Here is a 24,116-nt window from a genome sequence, read left to right as displayed (position 1 = left end):
ATTTGGTTCAAGAGAAACCTGATTATTCTGTTCCAGGTCCTGAGTCTGCGGTGTTAGTCTATCCTTGAAGAATACATCACTCTCCCTTTCACCGTTTGCATAGCATCGGGTTAGATGCTGCTTTTTACAGAGGGTTTTGTGAAGACACGAACTTACATGTAACTGCGTCTTATGATTTCAGCCAACACTGGGTCTTCAGGTGTTATTTTCAAGTCACTCTGGTCAGGACTGGTAGCTTCTGTGCTTGTGAATGTTAGGTTTCAGAGATTTGTCATGTTTACTTGTTCTGTGTTTGGATTGTACGTGCAGTTTGCTTCTAATATAACATCTAGCAAATAAAGCGCTTCACGATTCAGAGTAGAACTTCATCTTAAGAGGTGTATATGGGGGCAGGGGAGTCACAGGGAGGAGGAGGTGGGTGCCGAGATCGCCCCGTCGTCATCGTCTTGGCCTTCTGAGCCAGAATGAGGCATCTGTACCCTTTACAACAGGGTGCTGGATTTGCCTCCCGTTGCATCGGACACCGTGGAATCACGGTAAAGCTCTTGGCCCCGGACTACCACTCTTCCTCACTCCCCCCGGGGAGAAGCCAGCTGGGATGCGCCCTCACTGCCCGGGAGAGCCGGGCCCTCTGTGGGTCGCCCTGTGCCACCTGCGGACAGTGCAGTCAGCACCTGGCAGTTGGCCCGAGAGCTCTGCATCTCATCAGGCCCAGGCGGCTTGTGGTTTTGCACGAAGGGGTGGAGTATATTTGTATAGTCGCCAGAGATGTGATTAGACAAGATATTGATTCTGAACCTCTGCCCCCTTTCTTCTGTTCAACTTGGTTGTTCTGTGGTGAGGTTCAGGCAGAGAAAAATGGAGCAGAGAGAACTAGGCCACTGGCTTTTGAAACATATTGATCAGTGAGCCCATCAGATGTAGCAAAGACCTTCCCCTTTGTATGATGCCATGCTGCGTGGGGGCCTTAATGTGGCCTGGGAGCACTCCTGCAGGGATTTGCTTTCTCAGGGAAAAGACTAGAAAAGGAAAAGAGTCACTGTAGGCAGTATCCAAAAATAATGCCAGCATTTCTAAATGTGTTTCCTTGAAGTCGTTGATCCCTTTGGTTTTCTAGGCCATGTGGTAGCAGGAGGGAAGAATGTGAGGTGGTCAGCCTTGAGCAATAAACTTCGGAACAATGCGTGTCTCACTTCTTCTCTGCTATCCACCTCTCCCCGGCTTGGGCCTCCGCTGCTGCCTATCTGTCTCCCTACCCCACCCCCATCCCATGTACCACATGCATGTTCTTTCTGCTCCAGTGCATGTCTGTGGTGTGGACAGTTGCATCTGTACTTGAACCAGCTCTAAGCCAGGGTCTCCCAGTCAGGCCGCTCTGGGTGAGCGAGATGCTGTGACCTTGAGTCCTTGTCTTCCGGTCAAGTGAAGTGTGGTCCTGGCTCTTATCTTGATTTGCCTGGGTTGGCTCTGTCTGAGCAGCCAGGGATCCTGCTAATGGGTCCCCTGGGACAGAGGGAAGAGGACCGAAGTGGATTTGTTGAACCCCTATGGGGCATTTGAAATGGCACCAAGGGCAGGCTGCAGTCTAACTAGCCTTTGCTTATCAGGCCTGAGTTCCAGCATGTTGAAAGGGTGATGATTAGTAAGAAAAAGGCCAGGCTACTTTATCTTTTCCTTTGCACATTTGGGAACAATTTCCTCTGCCTTGCTAGCATTAGAAGCAGACCATTCTTTTTATTCTACTACATCACATCAGCTTTCATTAAAACTCGACAGCAGCAAATACAAAGCCCCATCCGTGGAAAAGCGTTTAAGGCAACACTGTGCTCCAGCGCTTCGGGGGTGGGGTTTTTGCCTTCTGCGCCAACGGATCGGTTTCTCATATCCATGCCTTTCTGACCCAGCAGCTTTTTAAAGACCAAGAAGCATTGCTCTGCTTTCTCCCGCCTCTCTCTGAGACCAGGGCTGCTGTGCCTCTAGCCATGTCCCAGAGAGCATATTTGAGACAAGTCAGCTTAATTTGCCTGCATGCCTAGGAAGCCTCTCTTTAAAATCTAGGTTTGAGACAAGAGCTATATCTAAGTATTTTGCTTTTCCCATTCAGGTGAGCGACGGAGGCGCCGCTGCCAGGTGGCATTCAGCTACCTGCCCCAGAATGACGATGAGCTTGAGCTGAAAGTTGGCGACATCATAGAGGTGGTAGGAGAGGTAAGTGTGCCAGGCGGCTGAGTGAGTGACCTCGTGGGCGGTCAAGACCCACCCCTGGTTGGCCTTGCTGTGGCAGATGTTAGAGCTTAAAGACACCTTAGACACTATCTGGCTGAGTCTCTCCTCGGAGGAAATGGGTTCCCAGGGAGGAATGCAGCCAAGCCCATTAGGAGCAGGTGTGGGCCATTTGAAATTCCAGGCTTTCTCGCACAGTGTACTAGGCGCTTCTGAGGTTCCAGCCCACTGCCACAGCTTTTCTCCTCTGCTTCAGTTGCCAGTAGACTCTGGCTCTCCAGAGTGACCCTGAGCCATCTCTAGAGGGTGAGTTCCGTATTCATCATGGGGGACACTGTGCATTCAAGGGGAAGGAAAAGAAGTGACATTTATAGAAGACTAGTATGTGACAGGCGTGACAAGATTCTTTACACATTTGCCCATTGGGTGGCCCATTACAGGCACTTCATTTTGTGGATGAGAAAAGAGGCTCAAGAGGCCCTAGAAGAAGGAAAAAAGACCCTGGAAGAGTCAGGGCTGAGAGTTGGAGCCAGGTCCAGCTGGCTGGAGACCAATTGCTCTCTCCACTGCACCGCATTCCCTTATTGCTGCTTCGGTCCTGGGCCCTCGGGGCAGCTCTCCTAGTGGAGTGGCCCACCACGCACTGGCCCGGGCCTCTCAGGCTGGGCAATCCCGGGCTTCAGACTTAGAACCCAATCATTCATTCTGATTCAACACATGTGTCTGTATATAGAAATACAGGGCTCCGATAGCTTTGGTTTCATGAGTACCGTCTGACCTTACAGAAACCCATGATTTACAAAAAAAGGAAGCTAGAAGTCAAGGACGGGATTAAGTGAACTGTGGCGGGGGTCTAAGTAGCAGGGCTGATGCTAGCCACCAGATTCCATGATGCTCGGACAAACATAAAGTGAGGGTGCGTCAGAGTTTTATTTAACTCATTAACGAGGGGATCTGCAAGAAGGTACGGTTGGCTCAAAGAGAACTGGGGAAGAGCCAAGTATTTGTAATGACTGAAAGAGAAAATACAGGATGAAGGTTGCTAAAGCAGATGCAGAACTACATGGTATCCTACAGGGCGATATGCTGTAACCTTCCAGGTTGTCTCTTTAGGGGATAAGGCACGTGTATGTCTGGCAGTCAGGATTTATTTTCATTGCCATCTGAACAGAATCACTCTCATCACTTTTGGTTTTCTGTCAGTTAACTTCCGCACTAACGGAATCATAAATAGCAAATAGGGTGTCAAACAAAGATAGGTGTCTCTGGAGAATCAGCTACTGGGACTCCCAGTGTGGCATTGGGAGGACACAGAACAACGCCTATCACCTATTTCCTAGTTTTGGAGAATTTGTATTAATATGTCATTCATCATTTTTTGAGAGAGAGTGTGTGTGTGCAAGCAATCAGGGGAAGGGGCAGAGGGAGAGGGAGAGAGAGAATAAACATGGAGCCTGACTGACTCTGGGCTCGATCTCATGACCCCGAGGTCATGATCTGAGCTGAAATCAAGAGTTGGACGCTTAACCAACTGAACTACCTAGGCGTCACTCATTCATCGATTTGTATCCCTGTTGCCAAGCAGGGCACTTAGGAGACATTTGTGGAAAGTTGAATGAGTGAAACATGAACAGGCAGCAGAGTAGAACATTTATGCCAGTAGTAAAAGGACAAATTTCTTAAGAGCGAATCCATGGAAGAATTCCAAAGGAAATAATAAACAGCATGACTAATTAAAAAAAAAAATAAGAGTTAAAATTTTGGTATAATTTGAAGCGACTTTAGCTAAAAAAAAAACAAAAAAACCCAAAAAACCAGAGAACAACAAATAAGAAACATTTGCAATAAATGATCACGAAAAGTTACTATATATATATATCACATATGAAATTATATTAGGAGGGTACTATGACAACGATAAAGGCTAGATAAATCTGCCATAAACACAAATCCCGCAAAGGGAAAGAAAAATCTTTACCATGAGGAAATGTTCCACCCTGCTATTAATTAAATAAATGCAAATTAAGACAATAATGGGTGTTGCTTTTGAGAATCCTAAGAGAACATTTTACAGTAAGGCCGTTGGTAATGCCAAGAAGTGGTGACTTCGTATATCTTTATGATCCTAATATGAAGCTATTTAGCAGGGTATGGCAAGAGCTGTAAAAATCTGAATTAACATGCTTTGAGCCAGTAATCTCACTCCCAGGAATTTTTCCAAAGAAAATGGTTAACAGAAAAAAATATGTGAAACACGTTAATTGCTTGTGATAATGAAAAATAATTGAGAGAAAATAGTTATGTGAATTAAGTGATATTATTCAGCTAGAAGATTGTGAAGACATTAAGATGGTAAACCCAGAGGTCTTTCCATCTGTATTTTATTACAATACTCTGCTATGTAATTTTCTGTTAAATTCTGCTAACCTGAGAGCTCTTCAACAGCAGGGATCTGGTTTTGGTCTATCTTAAATACGTGGTACCTGGAAGAGTGCCTGAAACCTAATATGTACTTTAATAAATGCTTGCTGGATAAGTAAGCGAATAAATGGAAGTATGAAAAGATTTTTTTGCAAAATAAATGAACAGATCAGGACACAAAATTGCATACAGTAGGACACAGCCATGTAAAATTCATCTCCGCGCGTGTGATTGAAGACCGTAAGGGAACAAGAGTTGAAAATGGTTGTGACACAGAAGACAGTTTTTCCTTTAATGTTGTAGTAATGTTTTACGAAATACGAATCAAGATAAGGAAAATTATTAACACATTTCTGAGAGATAGTGCCCACCCTCACCTGCCCGTTGGCTGTAGGGAAAGCAGGGGCATGGATTGCTGAAGGAGAGGAGGGATCGCAGGTGTTACTCTTCACGCTGAGATGATGTAGGATGTCCCCGTCACCAGCAGGACCAGTTTTCTGTTCATTCACAGCCAGTGCAGTGCCAGGCTTCATGATGGGCTTGCTTCTCAAAGGAAAAAGGAAAAATATGTAACCTAGGATATTTATGTAAAACAAAACATAGAGGTTGGCCTTTCAAACCGTATTTTAAAAACTATATTATCAAAAATGAGTTTTCCCATTATGTCAATTTACTTGTAATATTGCAGATATTGGGCTATTGTCACTGTATAATATAAAATACGCCTTTTTATAATGGATGTATAAATGCCAGTGGGTATTTTCTCATTCCACTGAAAACTAAAAATAAACATACCAAATCAATAAAAACTCTTCAATCACAGAGACAGATTGAGGTAAGCCCATAGTATTAGCTTTGCAAGACTATGAAACCAATCAATCTATTGGGCAATAAAAATATAACAGATGATATCGTGTATGTGTGTCTAAATATATTATATTATTGATTGATCAATGGATTGATCCTACAGTATTGCAAAGCTATACACACACACCCCTTACCTCAAAAGAACAACAAAAAAAACCCAGACAACTCTTAGGAGGATTTTGGAGGTATGGATCAAGTAGAGAATCTTAAAACATGATATTTTATATATATTAATTACATTAGATATATATCTTATTTAAGACAAATTAATTAAGATAATTGATATCTTATTTAATTTTGCCTGAAAATATAAAAATGTGCATTCATTTGCCATTTGTCACCATAAGCTCATAGGGTCAAGGCGTTTTCCTTAAATATGGGTTTGCTGGTTTGAGTTCCATCCTCTCTGCATCCATAGTGCCTCCTTCATGATTTCCATCAGTTTCTTTAAAATGGATTGACAACAACACAAGGGAAGCAACCGTAGTACCCACTCCTTCTAAAGAAAGTTCTGCAGTCCACTGCCCCCCACCGCCCCATCTCTTCTGGTTGTCTCATCCACACCGAATTTGGCAGCAGGTTGTGGTTTTTTTTCTTTTTTAACGTTCACATCGTTCACCATTATCCCTTGTCACCACTAACTTTGTCTTCACACTTACCTATTTTTTGAGCCACGTAACCACATGGTGGGCTAACAGAGCAGCGGGCTGACTTAGGTTTGTGTAGAGGCAGCCTGACCCCCATCTGGCAGGAGTTGACTGCCAGCCCCTAGCACTCAGCCCGGATGGGCCTGTGCAGGGTGGCTTGGAGAAGGAATGGGAATGCACGGCTGTCGGGGCTGAGTGCACCTGGCAAAGTCACCTTCCTCTGAAAAGCACAGAGCATGCCTCTGCCTCCTGGCTAGAGACAGGGACTCTGCTCTCATCATTAGATTCATCTCTGTGAATCTAAAAGAACTGGGATGCCAGTTCGAAAGGAAAAATAGCAGACTGAGTTCTTGGGTTTTTTTTTTTTTTTTTAAGAAAATCACTTGTGTCTTTTTTGTCCAGAGTGGAGAGGACTGATCAATGCAGGTGAAATTGTAATTATAAGATCAGAGATGGCATATAGACAAGCTTGTCAGGAATAGTGGCATTTGAGGGCCTCTGGAGTTTCAAACCTGGCTTGTTGGCCCATTTTTTTTGAAAAGTGCACTGAAGCCTCTTTGTTTTCCTGTCTGTGTTATGTAGAGCCTGGAAAATGAGCCACTTTTCTTCTTGTGTCGGATGAGCTTGGTCTCCACCAGTCTGAATGGTGGCCCACAGAATATTCTGAGATTCTTGCTTCTCTTTGTTCCTTGTGGTTTGTTTTTGAGGTATTTTTCAATGGTCCCTAGTAAGGCTCGCTGGAGACCAATGGCTTTCATTTCAGATTTAAAGCCTGACCTGGCCTTATAGTTTGCAAAGATGGTAACTTGCGCTTTTAAGAAACTTAGGCATCTTCTTTTGGAGGTACGTCTGGGTGCTGGTTATATATGTCCTGTTTCTTGATCTGGGTGCTGGGTATATTCGCTTCCTGAAAGGTGCAAGTTCTTGCACTTCTCTGGATGTATGTCATACTTTCATTAAAAAGTTCCAAAAATTAAAAAAAAAAAAAAAGAAACTTAGGCATCTTCTCGTACCCACAACAGCAGGTTTGGTTCTCTCAGTTTGAGTTAAATGAGCTATTGAAATTCTTCAGAAGTTTAACTCAATCAGACAACCTTTGTGGGTATGGATGGGCAGTTACAATATTGTGAATTATAATAAGAACTATATATATCTGGTCTCTGTCCCATTTTTGGCACAGAACTCCTAAAACTCTTGGAACTTCCTTAAAGAGTGATAAAGGTGTCTTTCCATATGATAATGAGGTAACTATTGAAACACCTAAGCAAAGGGGCCGGTTGCCAGTGGAGCCAACAGTACGGTTACAGGGTTGGAACTTTCAGTCCCATCCACTGACCTTGGCGAGGGGAGAGGGGCTGGAGGTCGAATCAGTTGCCAGTAGCCAGTGAGTTAATCAACCATGCCTATGTAATGAAGCCTCCATAAAAACCCCAAAGGACAGGATTCAGAGAGCTTCTGAGCTGGCGAACATGTGGAGGTGCGTGGAGAGTGGTGCCTGGAGAGGGTATGGAAGCTCTACGCCCTTTCCCCGCACCTCGACCTGTGCATCTCTTCCATCGGACTGTTCCTAATTTACTTCCTTTTCTAATAAATCACTAATCTGGTAAGTAAAATGTTTCTCTGAGTTCTGTGAGCTGCTCTAGGAAACTAATTGAACATGAGGAGGGGATCACGGGAACCTCTGATTTATAGCCAGTGGGTCAGAAGAATAGGTGACAACCTGGACTTGTAACTGGCATCTACAGTGGGGGGGAGGAGTGGCAGGGAACAGAGCAGTCTCACAGGCCCGAGCTCTTAATTTGTGGGATATGCAGCTGTCCCTCGGTAGAGAGTGTCAGAATTGAGTTACATGGTAGGACACCCAGCTGATGTCTGAAGAATTGCTTGTTGGTGTGGGGAAAACTCCCTCACCCCCTACACGCATTGGAACTGGGTCCAGGGACCCCAAATAGCAGGTGATGCTCATTTTATTCTTGGTGCGAGAACTTCAGACTTGCCTTTTGTTTTATGCTTGCCCATGAGAAGTCAAGTTCATTTAAAAGCTGATTAATTAATAGGTGATCCAAGCATACCTAAATTCTCACCCATCAAGGCACCCCTTGCTTTAGAAGGTTTGTTATCTTTTCAGAAAAAGAGATAACATTAATATAAAACTTTGTTTATTAGAATGTGATAATCCAAAGAGCTTAGGCTGCTTTACAGTCATTTCTTCCAGTGATTTTGGGTAGACATGTCTGATGATGTAATTTGCAGAGGTGACAGAGCGGGTTAAGGAGAGGGAAACCAGGATTAGAAGGAAAGGTCATTAGATTAGCGTCATCAGCCCACAAAACAGACTACAACTGTATAAACACAACATATTTGCAAGTTGAAATGTATTTATAAGAGATTTGCATAGCTGTGGGATTTATCAAATATTTGAGTGCTTACTCTGTGACAGAAACTTGTTCATGGATATTCAGAAATTTATTGAACGGGATCTCTGTCTTGAAACATGCTCAGTATAGTCAGGGAGGGTAAGGTATGCACAGCTAAGAAGCTAACTAAGAACCCGAGATGGTACAAGAGTGGCGAACGATGGCATTGACAAATGAGGAAGGAATTTAAAAACAAAGGCACTCAGTGAAGCTGATGAAGATGCTTCCTAGAACAGGAAGAACTTCAACCGCAGGCACGGGGAAGGTGAGAGGTGTTTGGATTCATTCAGCAAGCACAGGGAATATTGTGAAAGGTGCCGGGCTAGTCTGGAGAGGGGAGGACAGGGTGTTGGTACAGCCCTGCTCTGGAGTCAGGGATGACCTGCGAAGCTTCTGCAGCGGGTGTGGCATATTGGAAGCAAAAGCCGGCCCCAGCAATGAAACGCAGGTGAGATAAGTGATGGTGCATCCTACACTGAACTTTTTTTTTAAAGATTTTAAAATTTTACTTATTTCTCAGGGAGCGAGAGAGAGCGCACAAGCAGGGGGACCTACACTGAACTTTTTTTTAAAAAGATTTTACAATTTTATTTATTTGTCAGGGAGAGAGAGGGTGCGAGCACAAGCAGGGGAGCGGCAGGCAGAGGGAGAGGGAGAAGCAGGATACCGACTGCACACCCAGGCGCCCCTCCTACACTGAACTTTTAAAGGAATACCCCCATTTGAAGGTTTCTTACGTATGGGTGTTCTAAGATTAACACAACGCCATAGATAATTTTCCCACCTGTGAAGAGTGGGGGGACAAAGCTTCAGGATCTTGATTCATCAGAAAAGTTATCTTGTTAGCTGGATTTACTCTTTGCTCATATTTTCAAGTTGGAATGATAGTAAGGTCTTAGCATAAAGTCGTTTAGGACTGTGGGAACCTGTAGACTAGACCGTAGCAATTTTGAAGGACAGGACTGTCAAACGTTGCTGAAGGATGTCGAGAAAAGCCCTACCAAAAACCGTTTCTACTGTGAGGCGAATCATGGATGTGGCTCTGTCTCATTGGGCAGACTTTGCTGAAGTCTTAAATAGAAATTGTCTATGATTTCGTCAATAATTTCCCTTTGAATTGCTCTGCAGATTTCTCTTTTGAGGGGCCTCTTTCATGTGGAAGAGGCTTATTCTCAGAAGAACGTGGGAATAAAAAATCACTTTCCTTTGTATACGGAATGCTGCAGCTTTGCCAGAAAGAGGTAATCAGACAATGAACTATACAGGAGTTGGGGGAAAATATTGGCCCTGGCATTTAGGACTTAGATAACACCTGTCAATTTGGCACAACCAGCTTTCATGTCCCCAAATCAGCAGGGATGGTTATTTTTAAAGTAACTAAAATGGAAAATAATGTAGGTGTTTATGCCTTTAGGGAGTGGTTCCCTTAAAAATTTTTTTCACTAATTCCACTAATAGAAAAAGATGTTTTCTGGAAATAATTTGCATTTTTTCAGCAATATTTAAAAGGTAAAACTACATGTTAGAACTACTATTAACTATAGTCACCCTGCTATACATTACATCCCTGGGATTTATTTGTGTTATAACTAGAATTTTGTACCTTTTGACCCCCTTCACCTCTTTCACCCACCCCCCAACCCCTGCCTCTGGCAACCACTACCAGTCTGTTCTCTGCATCCATGAGTTTCATTTTTTTTTTTTTTAGATTCCACATAGAAGTGAGATTATATAGTATTTGTCTTGCTCTGACTTATTTCACTTAGCATAATAGCTTCAAAGAACTAGAAAAAGAACAAATGAGCTGCAAGATTGGTAGAAGGAAGGAAATAACAAAGATCAGAATGTAAGTAAATGAAATCAAGTCTAAAATGATAATAAAAAGATCAGTGAAACTAAGTGTTGGTCTTCCAAAAAGATAAACTAAATAGATCTTTAGCTAGCCTCACCAAGAAAAAAAGGGGACTCAAATAAATAAAATCAGAAATGAAAGAGGAGAGGTTACAAATGATAACACAGAATGACAAGGGATTGAAGGAGACTACTGTGAGCAATTACTCACCATCACGTTGGACAGCCTAGAGGAAATGGATAAATTCCTAGAAACATACAACCTATAAAGTCTGAATACATTTTGAGGAAATTTTTAGTAATGTTAAGGTGTGGGCCTTTCCTTAAAGCTTGACTTTTCCATTTACCTTTCTGGAAAGAAGGGTGTTTACAGCTCTGGGAACAATGAAGCTGACCTCATTTGCCTGTGTGCCTCTCCCTCCCCCATGCTTCCCTCACAACCCCCCTCCAGTGTGCTTCTGACTGAGGTTTGGGCTACAAAGGGTTAATTGCATGTAGCAAGCTATAGCAGCCCTTAAATGGGTTTTTCTGTCTTGCTACTCACACCTTGAGGTAAACTTTAGACTCGGTAAAGCTGTTGTTCCCTTTCTCAGTCAGTTTAACAGGTAAAACTTCAACGCTGTTAAGTCGAAACTATTCTGAATAGCTGTGGGCTGCGTGGTCATCTTTGTATCCACAGGCATCCTCTCTGTAGTGCCTTACACATGTAGATAATGTGTGTAAAATTGGGTGGAAGTGTTGAAATTCATCCAGCTGCTTCCCCAACTTCCAACAGGGCTAAATAGCTAGAGATGAGCTCCTTGGGCCCTGAACCCACTTAGCTGCTGGTGACTGCGAAGACACGGGGATTTCAGGGCCCCCAACACAAACTGTTGAAGCGGTTTTACTGGGTCTTTCTTTCTTGAACACTGCCAGGTGTCAACTCCCCTGTTCCCAGCTCTGGGCCGAAGGTAGAGATCTCTCTCGGGACAGAGCCCTGGGCTCCAGAGCTGGCTGGGTTGGGCCCAGGGGCGCAGGGTGGGGAGCTGTGCTCAGCCTAGAGCCACTGCGGGCAGCAGGCTGTGGATGAGTGTGTGTGTGGGGGGGGAGAAGGTGGGCATCAGTTCCCCTTTATTACTCTCCTTGGGGCAGAAATGGTAAGCCCTTGGTAACATCCATAATCCACAAAGGGACACATTTCTTTCTGTCTTTTAAATATAGAAACAAACACAAGCAAGCTTGATTTCGAAGCAGGGGGTGCGCAGGCTCTGTATGTTCCTTTCTTTGTTGCAGGAGCTTCTCAAGCACACTGTCTTTGTTTTGTTCACCAGCGAATCTGCCCCAAGGTCCTAGAGCAGCGCAGGATAGGTGCTTATTAAATGTTGGTCGAAGAGGGAGGGGCACATAGACCCGGGCATGGTGGTACTTAATTAAGAACAGTGGCTAACATCGTCCTGTCTCTTGGTCCCATTGACTCCTCACAGCAGGGCAGATCCTTTTGTGGGGGGCCCAGGGCTTCAGAGACCCCCATGGAGGGTTTCCCCTAATGATTTCCCTGCTTTTCATTCTTAGTCATTCAGAGTGTGAGGTACTATGCTTAACTCCTTGAATGAATGAATGAATGAATGAACGAACGAATTAATGTAATCACTCTAGGCTTCACTGTCTTCATCTTAATACGGGAAGTTGAACTCTAGAATATTGCCGAAGAGGGATAGTGGGAGAGTGAGGATCATTTTTTTTTTTCCTGGTATCTCTAGCCTGAATCTTACAACGAAAGCAGCTGGCTATAGGAAGAAATGGTACTGAGCAGTTCTCACTGGTACAGGGGCCAGACACCCACCCCCACCGCCATGGCGCCAGTCATGAGAAGTGTACCCCCCAGGCAATGAGCGGTGGTTTTACTGCTTGCCCCTCCACTCACAGTGTGGCTAATGACAGACCTCTGCTGCTTCCCTGTTGGCCACTCCTCTCAGACTGTGCTGTGACACCGATATAGGCATCTGGGGGTGTGGAGAGGTAAAGACACCCCTGCTTTCCCAGCAGGCAACTAACCAATCCCACACATCAGGAGTACTTCCTTCAGGGATCTCAGGCTGGAGCCGCTTATTACTGGGAACAGGGATGGTTTCACTGTCAAACTGAGTCAAATGGAATTGGCCCAGCTGCCCCGCGCTGTTGGGGATTACGCTCAGGACTGCTCCTTTGCAGTCTGTGCCCTTGCTTTTTCCCTCCTGCCCCGTGATTCTGGGAGAAAGAAGGTCATTTCATGGTTCCTTATTCAAGACAAGCACAAAGGATCCCCCAACCACAAATCCAGTGACTATTTCTATTCAGGCTCATGGCGAATTTTCCCAACCGTCCTAATCCTATAAAAAGCTCCTTGAAAGAATAACACATATCAGTTGAGTTGGCATAGAAACATGGAATGGTTTCAAGTGAAGTGCTGTTAAATGCCACGATGTGGTATTGAATAGTCACTGGGACAGTTGTGCATGGATGTCTGGATTCCTTCCCAAAGATTCTGTGATCACGCAGATATAATTGCCACTCGGCAAGCCTGCATCCCATAAGTTCCCTAACAAATGCTCCAGACACCATTCTGATTGTCTCCATTCCACAGGTTCTGTCAGCTTCCCCCTTTCTGGAGTGTCTCACACCCCGCCCCCCCCCGCCCTACTTATATATACCTACCATTTCTCCTCTTCAAGGCCAACCTTAATTTTGATTTCTTTTTTTCTCAGAGCCTTCCTATAGCATCCCCCATCTGGGTGAGCTCAACTTTGTGTAACAAGTTTGTGCTGAGTCATGGCATTTTCCCATCTATTTACCTCCCACCGCTAGTTTTTAGTCACGCCCATCCTCTCCCCTCTTTCAACCACGTGCCCTTTCTACTTTGGCAGATTGTCAATGGCTTCAGGGGGAAAAAAAGTCGTGTCCTGTACAGTTCTGTGTCCCTAGCCCCTAGTGCAGAATCATAATACATCTGTCTCTAACACTGATTGAGTGTATTCATTATCCCCATTGTATAGATAGGAACCAGGGTTCGGTTTGGTGGGAAATTTGAATGAGGTCATATAACTGCTGAGCTTCAGTAGGATTTCAACTGGGCTTTCGACTTTAATATTCTTTATCTTTTTTTGTTTTCATTGTTTTAGCTGTTAAATTGTATTTATCAGTTTGAGTTGGTGTTATATGCGTGTGGTGAAAAAAAAAAAAGTCCAAAGATTCAGGGTCTCTCTTTCTGTTATATTGCACTTCGTGAGTAACTTAATACTTACTTGTTCTCAGAATGCCCTGTTATTTTCCTTCAAGAAGCCACCTCGCTGTTCTGACTTCTGACTTCTGCTGTTCTGTTAGTGGCTCCATCACAAAATCTTGGGATGGCTTTTTACCTTCCTCTTGCTCATCCCAGCTAATTGGTGGCTGGTACCTCAAAGGGCCTTCAAATCCATACCTGCCTTCTCCCTTGTCACTCCTCCCCCAGATCTAGCCCTCACTCCACTACCCAGAGGACTGCAGTCTGGCTGCCCTCCCTACCTCCCTTCCCCCTGTTGCACTTCATCTTAGGGTACTCCAGAACCCTTCAGAAACTTGCAGGGAGTCCTTCTACCTTCTGATTGAGTTTTTAGCTCAGGGCTTCTTAACTGTTTTTGTTAGGCCATCTCATTAGTTTGGGTAGTCTGCGGAAGCCATTGTCACTTGTTAAATAATAATTTTAAATGCTTAAAATAAAACATACGGTTACAAAGGGAACCGTTGAAATAGCTATCAAGCTATTTTAAAAGCAAATATTGGTATGAAAGTCTGTGTAATTTCTTATTATAATTAATAAATAATTCTGTAATGAATACATTAAATAACAAGGTCCCGAGCAGGTGTGGTAACTGCCACCACTTCGTGGTAGTCATGGGTGCAAGCGATATCTTGAGATACCCACAGCTTCTGTGCTATGATATGAAAATGTCCGTGATTTGTTTGGTGACGAGTCACAGGTCCGTTTACTATTACTGTCTTACCTACATAGTGTGACCAAAGGAAATGCCAAATTTCAGTCTGAGGTTAGTGAAAATAAATTGTTAATTCCTTTCCACTTGTGTTTTTGGCCCCCAAGTTCAGCCCCCCTTCCTGAGTCTGAATCTCAAGACTCGGTGAGGTCTGTGATCTCATTCCCTGTTAACTTATAAGCCTTGGGTCCTTCCGCTCTCCCTGTGTGGGCTCTGCATTGTGCACTGCACAGGTGGGAGAGAAAACTGGGAGCCACAGTGTCTAACCTGAGCCCTGCGTCTCTGTTCTTCTGTTTGCAGGTAGAAGAAGGATGGTGGGAAGGCGTTCTCAATGGGAAGACCGGAATGTTTCCTTCCAACTTCATCAAGGAGCTGTCAGGGGAGTCGGATGACCTGGGCGTTTCTCAAGATGAGCAGCTCTCCAAGTCAAGTAAGGAAGTCCCCCATGCAGGAAGGGGGTGGGGGCACCGGAGGGTGCTGCTCCAGCCTCCCCGCTGTTCTGTAGCCTGTGCCGAGGGGCGTGACAGAAGCTCATGAGTACACTTCTGCTTGTGCTGCCTTTACCCCTTGGTGTAGCGGGTTATCCTTGTAAAGGTATGACCTGCACACCTTCACGTGTGCGTGGGCGCACACTGTCCATCTCTGGATGGGTGACCGTCAGCCTTCGTGCCATTTTAATATTCCCTTATGGCTCGTATCACTGGGCTTCCATACACTTCTCTCACTGCAAGTTGATAATTATTTTTTAAATGAACCAAATAAGACTGTATTTCTCAGCATCCTTTGAGGAACTTGGAGAAAAATGGCGCGCACACACACACACATACACACACACACACACACACGAACCGTTGGTGGTGAGAAGTGGTGTGCCCCAGACGCCTGCATGCCAGTTTCCTTACCGGTCTGATGAGACAGCCGAGAGCCCACCCCACCTTGGGTGAGCATGCATGTATGCGATGGTGAGAACGAACTCCAGGTCTTTCTTTCTCCAGGGCCTGAAGCTCTCCTCCCTCCAGCTTCTCTGCTGCCCTTTCCAGCTCACGGAGCAAAAGGTCAGGACCGGGAAGCTTTGTTCTCCCAGTCGCTAACCCAACTTCCCACGTGGGCGTCTGTGTATCTCTTGTGCCGTCTTGAGCCGAGGTCATGGCGTGAATGTCGTAAGAGGCTCGACTGTGTCTTGGTGGTGCGGCACTACCTGGGGTTGCAGACCTCCCTTTCTAAACTCCATCCTGTCAAAATAATACTGAAACATCTTTCTTTTCCATTTGGAAAAATCTGACTTGAGCGGTATTCTCAAGTTAGTTGTGTCTCTTTTATTTAACCAGTAATCCGATGGACAGATTCCCAGTGTGGAGGTAAAGCCACTTCTGGAAAAATACTCGGGCGACCTTCTTCACTTGGTCTCTCAGCAGCTTGGGCTCATATGACCTGTCATACAGAGAAACAGCAGCTCTGGCTGGTTGGCTTCAGCTATACTCTTTCCCTCTACTGCCAATGCCAGGGACCCCATCCCACCCCACCCCACTGCACCCCTGAACTCCATTCCATCTTGGGTCTTTGGTAGGAAATATGGGAGGTGATTTTCTAACAAGTGAAGCACCTTGGAGCTCCTGCTGCCTTCTCTGGCTTGAGGTGGGGCAATTCTCTGCTAACATGGCCCGGCTAGTTAGTACAGCTGGGAGGGCAGTGAATGCCCTTGACCACATGATGGTGCAAGTTGCTATAGGTTCTGAACTGCACATCAATTCTAACTGCCCTGGTGTCTCCTCTTATACATGGCAATAGTGTTGTACCTGGTAATTGGGTCCTATGGTAATAATACGGTACCTCAGAGATGTTGTGAATTAAATGGGCTTTCTTGGAGGGAGGACCAAATTGGGTCATCATACCATTATTTCTGTGGAGAAGTGTATTACATGTTCTAATAGCAATAATGTATATAAATCACCTCACCCATATAAGGCTGTCCATAAATGGTCACTTTCATTGTTAATCATGATAAACTCTTAGGGTATAACCAGTTTGTATGTTGAGGCTGATGCACACTGATTGGTACCATGCTCACTGAAGCATTTTGTCTCTGCATGTGGAAATTACTTTGGGATTCCTTTACTGATGCAGAAAAGGAGATCTGCAGAGGTATTGGACAACCTCTCTGGAAGAACCTTGACTTCTTGGTATCCTGCCATGTTAGCTATGCTTTCACAGCTGGAGGGTCAGAGAAGTAATGCCTTTTGTCTTTTTGGAATTATTGAAATAAACTGTCTCCTCTTGCTCTAACTTAATAATAGGGACATTTGACCCTGCCTGACCCACTCAGCTCAAAGCACATGGTGCTGGAATTTCTGGGGCAGGAGGTTAGGAGACTGAGTGGGATGGTCTCTCTGGGCACTTAACGTTCCTTCACATGCTCAGAAGGGGCTGTTTCTCTTGGAAAGACTATTTTCCCCAACATTCATTCAGTTAAAAGCCCTCCATTTCAGAACTAGGAGAGCCCAAATGTTTCAGCACCCATGTTTAGTTACCACAGAATCTGTCCCTTTTTGAGGGGTTTTGAGGTCCGTGAAGAGGTATGGTCTCCTAACAAGGATGGATGATTCTGAAAGAACTACATGGCCTTGGCCATCTTCCTGTATATACAGTTAAGGACAAGAGGGCCCATCTATCTATCTCTCCATCTGTCCATCCATATCCATCCATCCATCCATTCATCCTTCCTTTCTTCCTTCTTCCTTTTCTTCTATTCCTCATTCATTCAACCTTTGCTGAGCCCCTGTTGTTACTGAGACACTGCACAAGACACTGAAGATACACAGAGTCCCTGCCGTCAGTCAGCTCACATTACAGAAAGGGAGTACACAAACCGGAAGTTCACAAAGATGCCCCAGGTGCTCCATTAGTGTCTGAGGAAAAGGTGGGAAGGCCGGTCCTATTGGGATGTGGGGACAGTGGTGGTCACAAAGGACTTCATACAAAAGCAGATGTGATGATAATGTCCCTGTGGCTTGATGGATTGAAGTAATCCCCTGAAAGAGAAATAGCATCTCTCAGCATTCTGACAGGTTTTTGGTAGCCGTTTACACTCAGATGATACAATGTCTATCAGATGGTAAAATGTATAAAATGTAGGCCAGATCCTATACGGAAGTTAGGTATGCTGGTAGGATTTGTCTAAGCGGAACCTTTGGTTTTAGAATGATTCTGCTTATTCCCTATTCACAGAGAATGGCATCAGTAGTTTCAGTGTGCTTTACTTTAATTTTTTTTTATTTTAAAGGAATTATAGAGTCACAGGAAGTTGCAAAAAAAAAAAAAAACACAAAACAAAACCCTGGAACTATACAGAGAGATTCCATGTACCCCTCATCCTGTTTTCCCTGGGGATAACATCTTGTATAACTGTAGTAAATGCTTATTTACTTTTATCATAAAACTGAGAAAGACAAAGGTAGTTTGTGCACAAAAGACATGTAGGTTTTTACTCTGGTATGAGCTAAACTGTACTTAATCAAAGTCTTTGTTAGACCAGTCTACTTAATATTCCTGATGTTTATGCCATTTTGGTAATTTTTAGAGGTCTTGTGGCTTCATATAAAAATCCTGTTAATATAAATGCTACCAGACATCAGGCTGAGGTTTTTTAAGACATAAAATCTGTGTCCTGGCGCATATGAAGAAAACTTTGTGTGCAGTGTATCCTTGTGTATCTCTGTTGCACAGACACACACACACACACACACACACACACACACACACACACACATATACCCCTACATGTGCCCATAATTATTTGGTATTTGTACTCTTCACATTTCTAATTCCAGAAAGTATTTGAGCATAGTTATTAAGTTGAGTTTTGTCAACTGATGGATGAATGTAATAAAAGAAACCTGACATTGTATTTCTAAGGAGGGGTGCCCGGACAGCTTGACATGTAGCAGGTGTTCAATAAGCACTTGCTGACTCCTTTCTTACTCTAAGGAGGCATTTTTATCTTTGAATGACAGGTGCAAATTGCTTGAACTTGCTTTTCTTTTACGCTGATGTATTTTTATATATGGTGGTTGGTTATGAAAATCTCCGAACTTTAGATCTTTGTTCAGGGTAATCTAATCTGTCAAGGAAAGAGTTACAGCAATTGTTTGGTTGATAGGTTGATTTAAACCTTTTACCTCAGATAAGAAAGTTCATAGCCATGTAGTAGCAGAAATGTTTTGTTCCATGTTTAAATTTGAAAACGCGGTTGTATTTTATAGAATTTATGAAACATGAAAGGTACTTTTTCACAGAGGTTTTTATCATAGAGAATTTCTAACATATACACAAGTCGAGAGAATAGTGTAATGAACCCCTGGGTGCTCAGCACCCAGCTTTAACATTCATTAGCCTATAGTCACTTCATTGCAATTATACCACGGCCAGTCCTCCCCCATTTTATTCTGAAGGAATAATGTATCATATAATTTCAGCCATAAATATTTCAATATGTATCAATAAAAGGGAGGTCTTAAAATTCTTATCACACAAAAAAAAAATAATGGCAATTCCTCAGTGTAATTAAATATACAGTGTTGACTTTCCCCTCATAGTCTTCAATTTTGTTTAAAGTTTTATTTAAGTGATCTGTATACCCAACATGGGGCTCAAACTGATGACCCCGAGATCAAGAGTCAGATGCTCTACTGACCGACCAGCCAGACACCCTGTAGTCTTGTATTTTTAATACAATTTGTTAGTTTGAATGTGATTTATATCTGATTATAATCAGTTGTGTTTCAAGTCTTTCTAAATCTATAGATTCCTCCTCCGTGTCTCCTTTTTCCCTTATAATTTTTTTTACTGAACAAACTCAGGTCCTTTGTCCATTAATTTCCTACCATCTGTCTTTGCTGATTTCATCTCTGTTATGCTATTGACTCTGTGTTCCTATAAATTAATAATCACATCTAGGGGCTTGGTTAAATTGAGGTTTGAAATATACATATATATATTCCCTAAAATGTCATAGATGGTGGTGTATCATCTATATGGAGGCTCATAATGTCTAGCTGTCTTTCTTTTTGAATGTTAGGAGCCACTGATGATTCTCACCCAGCTCTGTTAGGGCTTGCAAAATGACACCAAAAAGGAATTCTTTAAAAGAATGAGATGGGCTCCCATGTAGCAGACCAATGGTGAAAAAATTTTGAGTAAATTAGGTTTTTAAAAAAGAAAACATCCAAGTGGTTGTAATAATAGTGTGGGCAGAATCTTCTGTTGGGAATGGAAAGGAATTTAGAGACCTTCCAGCCTGGTGGCAGATAAGAAACCCTGAAGTCTGGTGAAAATAAGTCCTGTGTGTGGCATGGCTTATGAGTGACGAGGCCACAATTACATTCAGGCTTTTCACACATACTTTGGCATTGCCTTCATTCTGGCCTGCAATTAACCCTTTCACAGAGCATCTGACCAATTTCAGATTTGAGTAGAGTTTAAATTATTTCTTCCTATTATTGCAGATCATGATTAATTAATTACCTTTTCAGTTTCCATTTTGCACATGCTGGTATTGACTAAATGTGAAATAGAACTAATTATAGGGGCACCTGAGTGGCTCAGTCGGTGATGTGGCTGACTCTTGGTTTCGACTCAGGCCATGATCTCAGGGTCCTGGGATTGAGCCCCATGTCAAGCCCTGTGTCGGGTTGCGTGCTCAGCAGGGAGTCTCCTTGAGATTCTCTCTCCCTCTCGCTCATGCATGTGTTCTTTCTCCCTCTCTCTCTCTCAAAAAAGAACTAATTATAAATTATACTGATATCATATTAAATTATAATCAGAATATCCTGAACCATAAGATTTATTTGGATGCTGCGGCAAATCCAGATATTACTGTTGTCCAATTTCATTTTCAGATAAATTTTGCTTCACATTTAAGACATAAATGTGTCTTTTATTTCTAACATCTTTTTGAAATATTGTTGAATTTCTCAGATTCTAAAATAATTGTTGTAAAACTAAAAAGTATTCCTGTTAGTTTTTTTTTTAAATCATTTAGCACAGAAACAGTTTCACTTATTTTCCATAATTTTCAGAGGGGCAAAGTTTGCATTTTCTTTCTATAACCATTAATAACCAGGAGATTTCAGTTTGAATTGACTTTGTTGTTTTCCTGATTCCTTATTTTGGAATTTTAGATTCTGATGCCTTAGTGACTTGTCAAGCTAAGACAAAGATGGAGATGGCCTTTTAAAACTTGGGGCAAACCACTTTCGCGATACAGAAATATTGTATTTCATTCGTTGTAAGATAAAGATTGTTCTTTCTTATTTTGTACGTTTTGTTCTTTTTAATATTAGATGGTATTTGTTTCACATATGACATTCTATTAGCAGTGAAGAGCAATTAGCAAATTGATGAAACAGTTTCAGGCAAAATTAAATGCTAGGATAAGCACATGATTTTCTGTTGAAATTATAAAATTCTTCCCTTTTAGAGTGTTTGCCGCCTTCAGGTATTAATACTTAATAGTGATAGTAGAGTATTTCTCCCAGTGGAATAAACAGCACTCATATTCATGACCTTTCCAATCACCCATCTATAGAACGTGTGTGTCCTCGCTCACCCGCAGCCCAGGCTCCGTTTCCCGTCGCCTTGCTGCCAGCGGACAGGGGCTTCGCACACATGCTCGGCCATTCAGAGACATCAGAGCTGTGGTCTCCCTCAGTGATCCTCAGACTCGGTCCTGGGGGAGAACACAGGGAGGTTCTGTTGAACATGGAGGGACTTTATCAAAATACTGATCTCTTTTTCTTCTGATACCTTTTTCTGACACTGAGAAGACCCCCACTGTATAGTTTGGGAGGGCCTCGCTAGCAAAACGTCTGTCTTCTTTAGGAATAGTGCCACCTTGATGACCAAAGCGAAGCAGAATAAAAATTGCCCAAATGAAACACGCTGCTTTATTTGCTCCTTTTTGTTTTGTCATCAAAGTCCTCAAGAGCTGCAAACCTAACAGGAACCTTTGAAACACTTTATTGTTTCTTTGGATGATTCTTATGTAGCCAGTGGTTTTGAACATCTAAGTTTTTGCTTTAATTAGAGCACATTTGTCAGAAAGGGCAAACTTCAGAACGAGGGTGTCCCACCATGCCGGTAGGACGTGGAAATGGGAAATACCCAGTGGCATTTCATTCATCCATCTGGTCATTCACAGTTCTCTTCATGTCTCAGGAGTGACGTGGCCCAGAAACTGACTTGATGTTTCCTGTTGGAGTTTTCCATTTTCCTAAAGAATGTTTTAAGAAGTGAGACAAGTTGCTCCCTCCCTCTCAGTTCCTCTCTCCGTAAAAGTAGCCTGTCTTTCCCTCCCTCAGACTTATTATGAGTGAGCTGTATGACTGGCCTCTAGTTTGCTATTTAGCTCATAAGCCATAAGAGAACCTATTTGTTGGGTAATGTAGAGTAATGCATTTATTAATTGAGTTTGCCTTTAGCAAACTATTTTACCTGCCCATGGTATTCTCTGTAAGGGGTGTGTGTGTGTGTGTGTGTGTGTGTGTGTGTACTCAAAGTAGGACAGTGTGTGTATATTCCTGTACTTACGATTCCAGAGAAATTTGGGCTTTAGCTGTGTGTCCAGTCCTATGCTCTTGATAACCTCTACATGTAACAACAAAAAAGAGATACTTTGATATTTGACAGTGGGTGAGTCCTATGTCCTCATGCTTAAGTACAGTCTCATGACTGATATGGCAAAAGCTCAATGAAGGTGTTTCAAGAAATAGGGTTTTCTGCTGTCCGCAGCACTGTCCGCAGTGCTAAGCAGAAAACCCCTTCCATCTACACAGATGGCACTACTGGCTTCAATCCTCATTGGTGAAACCCCACCTCAGCATGTTAGTACCTTTTCTTGCTGAAAGGTACGGAGCGTAAAATCTTTAAAGAGAATTCTGTGCCTTGTTGAGAATCTTGGGGTCATGGATATCATTTTGTATTATACAGGGCCCTGGGGGGAGAAGATAAAAGGTAATGGGCCTAAATCTATATTACGTATGGGTCATATTCTCCAAAGAGGAGTTTGTACTGTACAATTGAGTTCATTAAGGAATCCAATTAATTGGATTTCCTCTAGTTAATTGAGGTTTTCCTTTTCTTGAGTTAAAATGTGGAAATGGCATCCAGGTTTAAATTGGGCGTAATCTACATGCCCGTTCATTTGCAGAGGCAAGCCTCTCTTCCGGGTGCTCGTTGCCATCGTGGTTGCGTGGGGACTTTGGGCTCATTCTATAATATTCTTAAGTTCTGCCTAATGGTCTCTAATTAATTTGCCAATAAAACTCTTACAGCGGATTCATTGAAGGCAAGTTCAGTTAAAGACTCTCCCTCTTCCTTCTTTTGCCATCATTTGCTCCCCCTTCTCCCCTCTTGTTTTTCTCTCCCCTTCTCTTCTCTCATTCACTGTCAGGAAAGACTACCTTTGAAGGGACAATTCTGTACCGAGCTGCACCGGGAAAGACGGAGGGCCACAGACGCTATTACAGTGAGTGACCTTAACAGCAGGAGGCAATCGTAAAGCTAACATCTGCGTACTTGTGGTTTTTGACACGGCCGCACTTTCCTGAGCTGCTCATGCTTCTGCCAAGTGTCTGTGTGACTTTCTGATCCAAGGACATGGACTTATTTGCCCGAATAAGTGCTGTCTCCTTGGTGTGTGCTGCAGGAGCCTCCTCATCACAGCCCTGGCGCTTTCTTGTTTGCTTTGTGCCTCCGCCATGTGTGTGACATGCGTGCATGGACCATGCGTGCAGAGAAGGGACCGGTAGCATTTGTCATGGCATACGTATTCGTACCAGTATCTCTGGGCCTCTGCGGTGGTGTAAGATGGCTTCCCATGGAGATGTCAACCTCTCGCGGTTACTGCTTTTCCTGAGTGGCTCATTAGAAACCAATAAACCATTTCTTCATTGTGTTGTTCAAAGAAATAAGAACGTGACACGAAAGCCCATGCCAGAAATGGTGTTCTGCTCTGCTCATTCAGCCAGTCACTGCACGGCAGACTTCTTTTGGCAGGACCAATGTATAGCCTTTTGTGTTGTGAGATAAAGCTGCCAAAAGTTGAGGGGGAAGGACATGAATGAGATTAATGAATGAATTTCATGAAGCCCTTAGAACGGTTCCTGCCGCTGAATAGCACTACACATGTGAGTTTTAAAATTAAAATCAACAAAAATGGCTCACAGGTCTGAATTGATCCATGCTGGAATATTACAGTAAATTACACAAAAGTGTAATTTATGATGTCATTTGGCCAGCCGTATAACAGAGAAAACTTGAGGCTTTGTTCCGTTTTCACCTTGAAGACAAAGCCTCCACCCAGGTGTGCAGGCACGCGTACGCATCCGTACCTGTGTACACAGAAGCGGGGAAAGAGAAGGTTCAGATGGGAGCGCCGGAACCATGCTTCTCACACCGTCTGTGGTGAAGTTTGTTTTTATTTCCAGCCCCCCATGGACGGAGAGCTGGTCTTGCTGTACACGACTTTACTATGCATGTCGTGTGCCGTCTGCACCTCACCACGGGCGTTTGACAGACCGGGACTAGTCTATTCCCTGGTCACCTAGACGAGTCCCCTGGCCACATGTCTGAAGTCATAGCAGTGCCCACCGCTATAAGCGTTTGCAAACATGCACACTTTCTGCGCTTAGCGCGCGGTGCACCAGTCA

General features: G+C 43.5%; 1 protein-coding gene across 9 annotated transcripts in view; it reads left to right on the top strand.

Annotated features, from left to right (window-relative positions):
• The window catches only part of SH3KBP1 (SH3 domain containing kinase binding protein 1), a 324,749-nt gene that overhangs the window by 163,481 nt on the left and 137,152 nt on the right, over window positions 1-24,116 (top strand). For 3 of the 9 annotated variants that reach the window (XM_057310434.1, XM_044377582.3, XM_057310432.1), the window contains 4 exons: window positions 2,105-2,208; window positions 14,713-14,842; window positions 15,408-15,467; window positions 22,859-22,933. In XM_057310434.1, coding sequence (XP_057166417.1) covers window positions 2,105-2,208; window positions 14,713-14,842; window positions 15,408-15,467; window positions 22,859-22,933 — 369 coding nt within the window. The remainder of the gene's footprint in view (window positions 1-2,104; window positions 2,209-14,712; window positions 14,843-15,407; window positions 15,468-22,858; window positions 22,934-24,116) is intronic. The other 6 variants (XM_044377583.3, XM_057310440.1, XM_057310438.1 and 3 more) reach the window with 2 other exon arrangements.

The sequence above is a fragment of the Ursus arctos genome, chromosome X (assembly GCF_023065955.2).
Source record: "Ursus arctos isolate Adak ecotype North America chromosome X, UrsArc2.0, whole genome shotgun sequence".
Lineage (NCBI taxonomy): Eukaryota > Metazoa > Chordata > Mammalia > Carnivora > Ursidae > Ursus > Ursus arctos.
The sequence above is the reverse complement of the archived record's forward strand: the minus strand, read 5'-3'. Positions and strand labels throughout refer to the sequence as shown.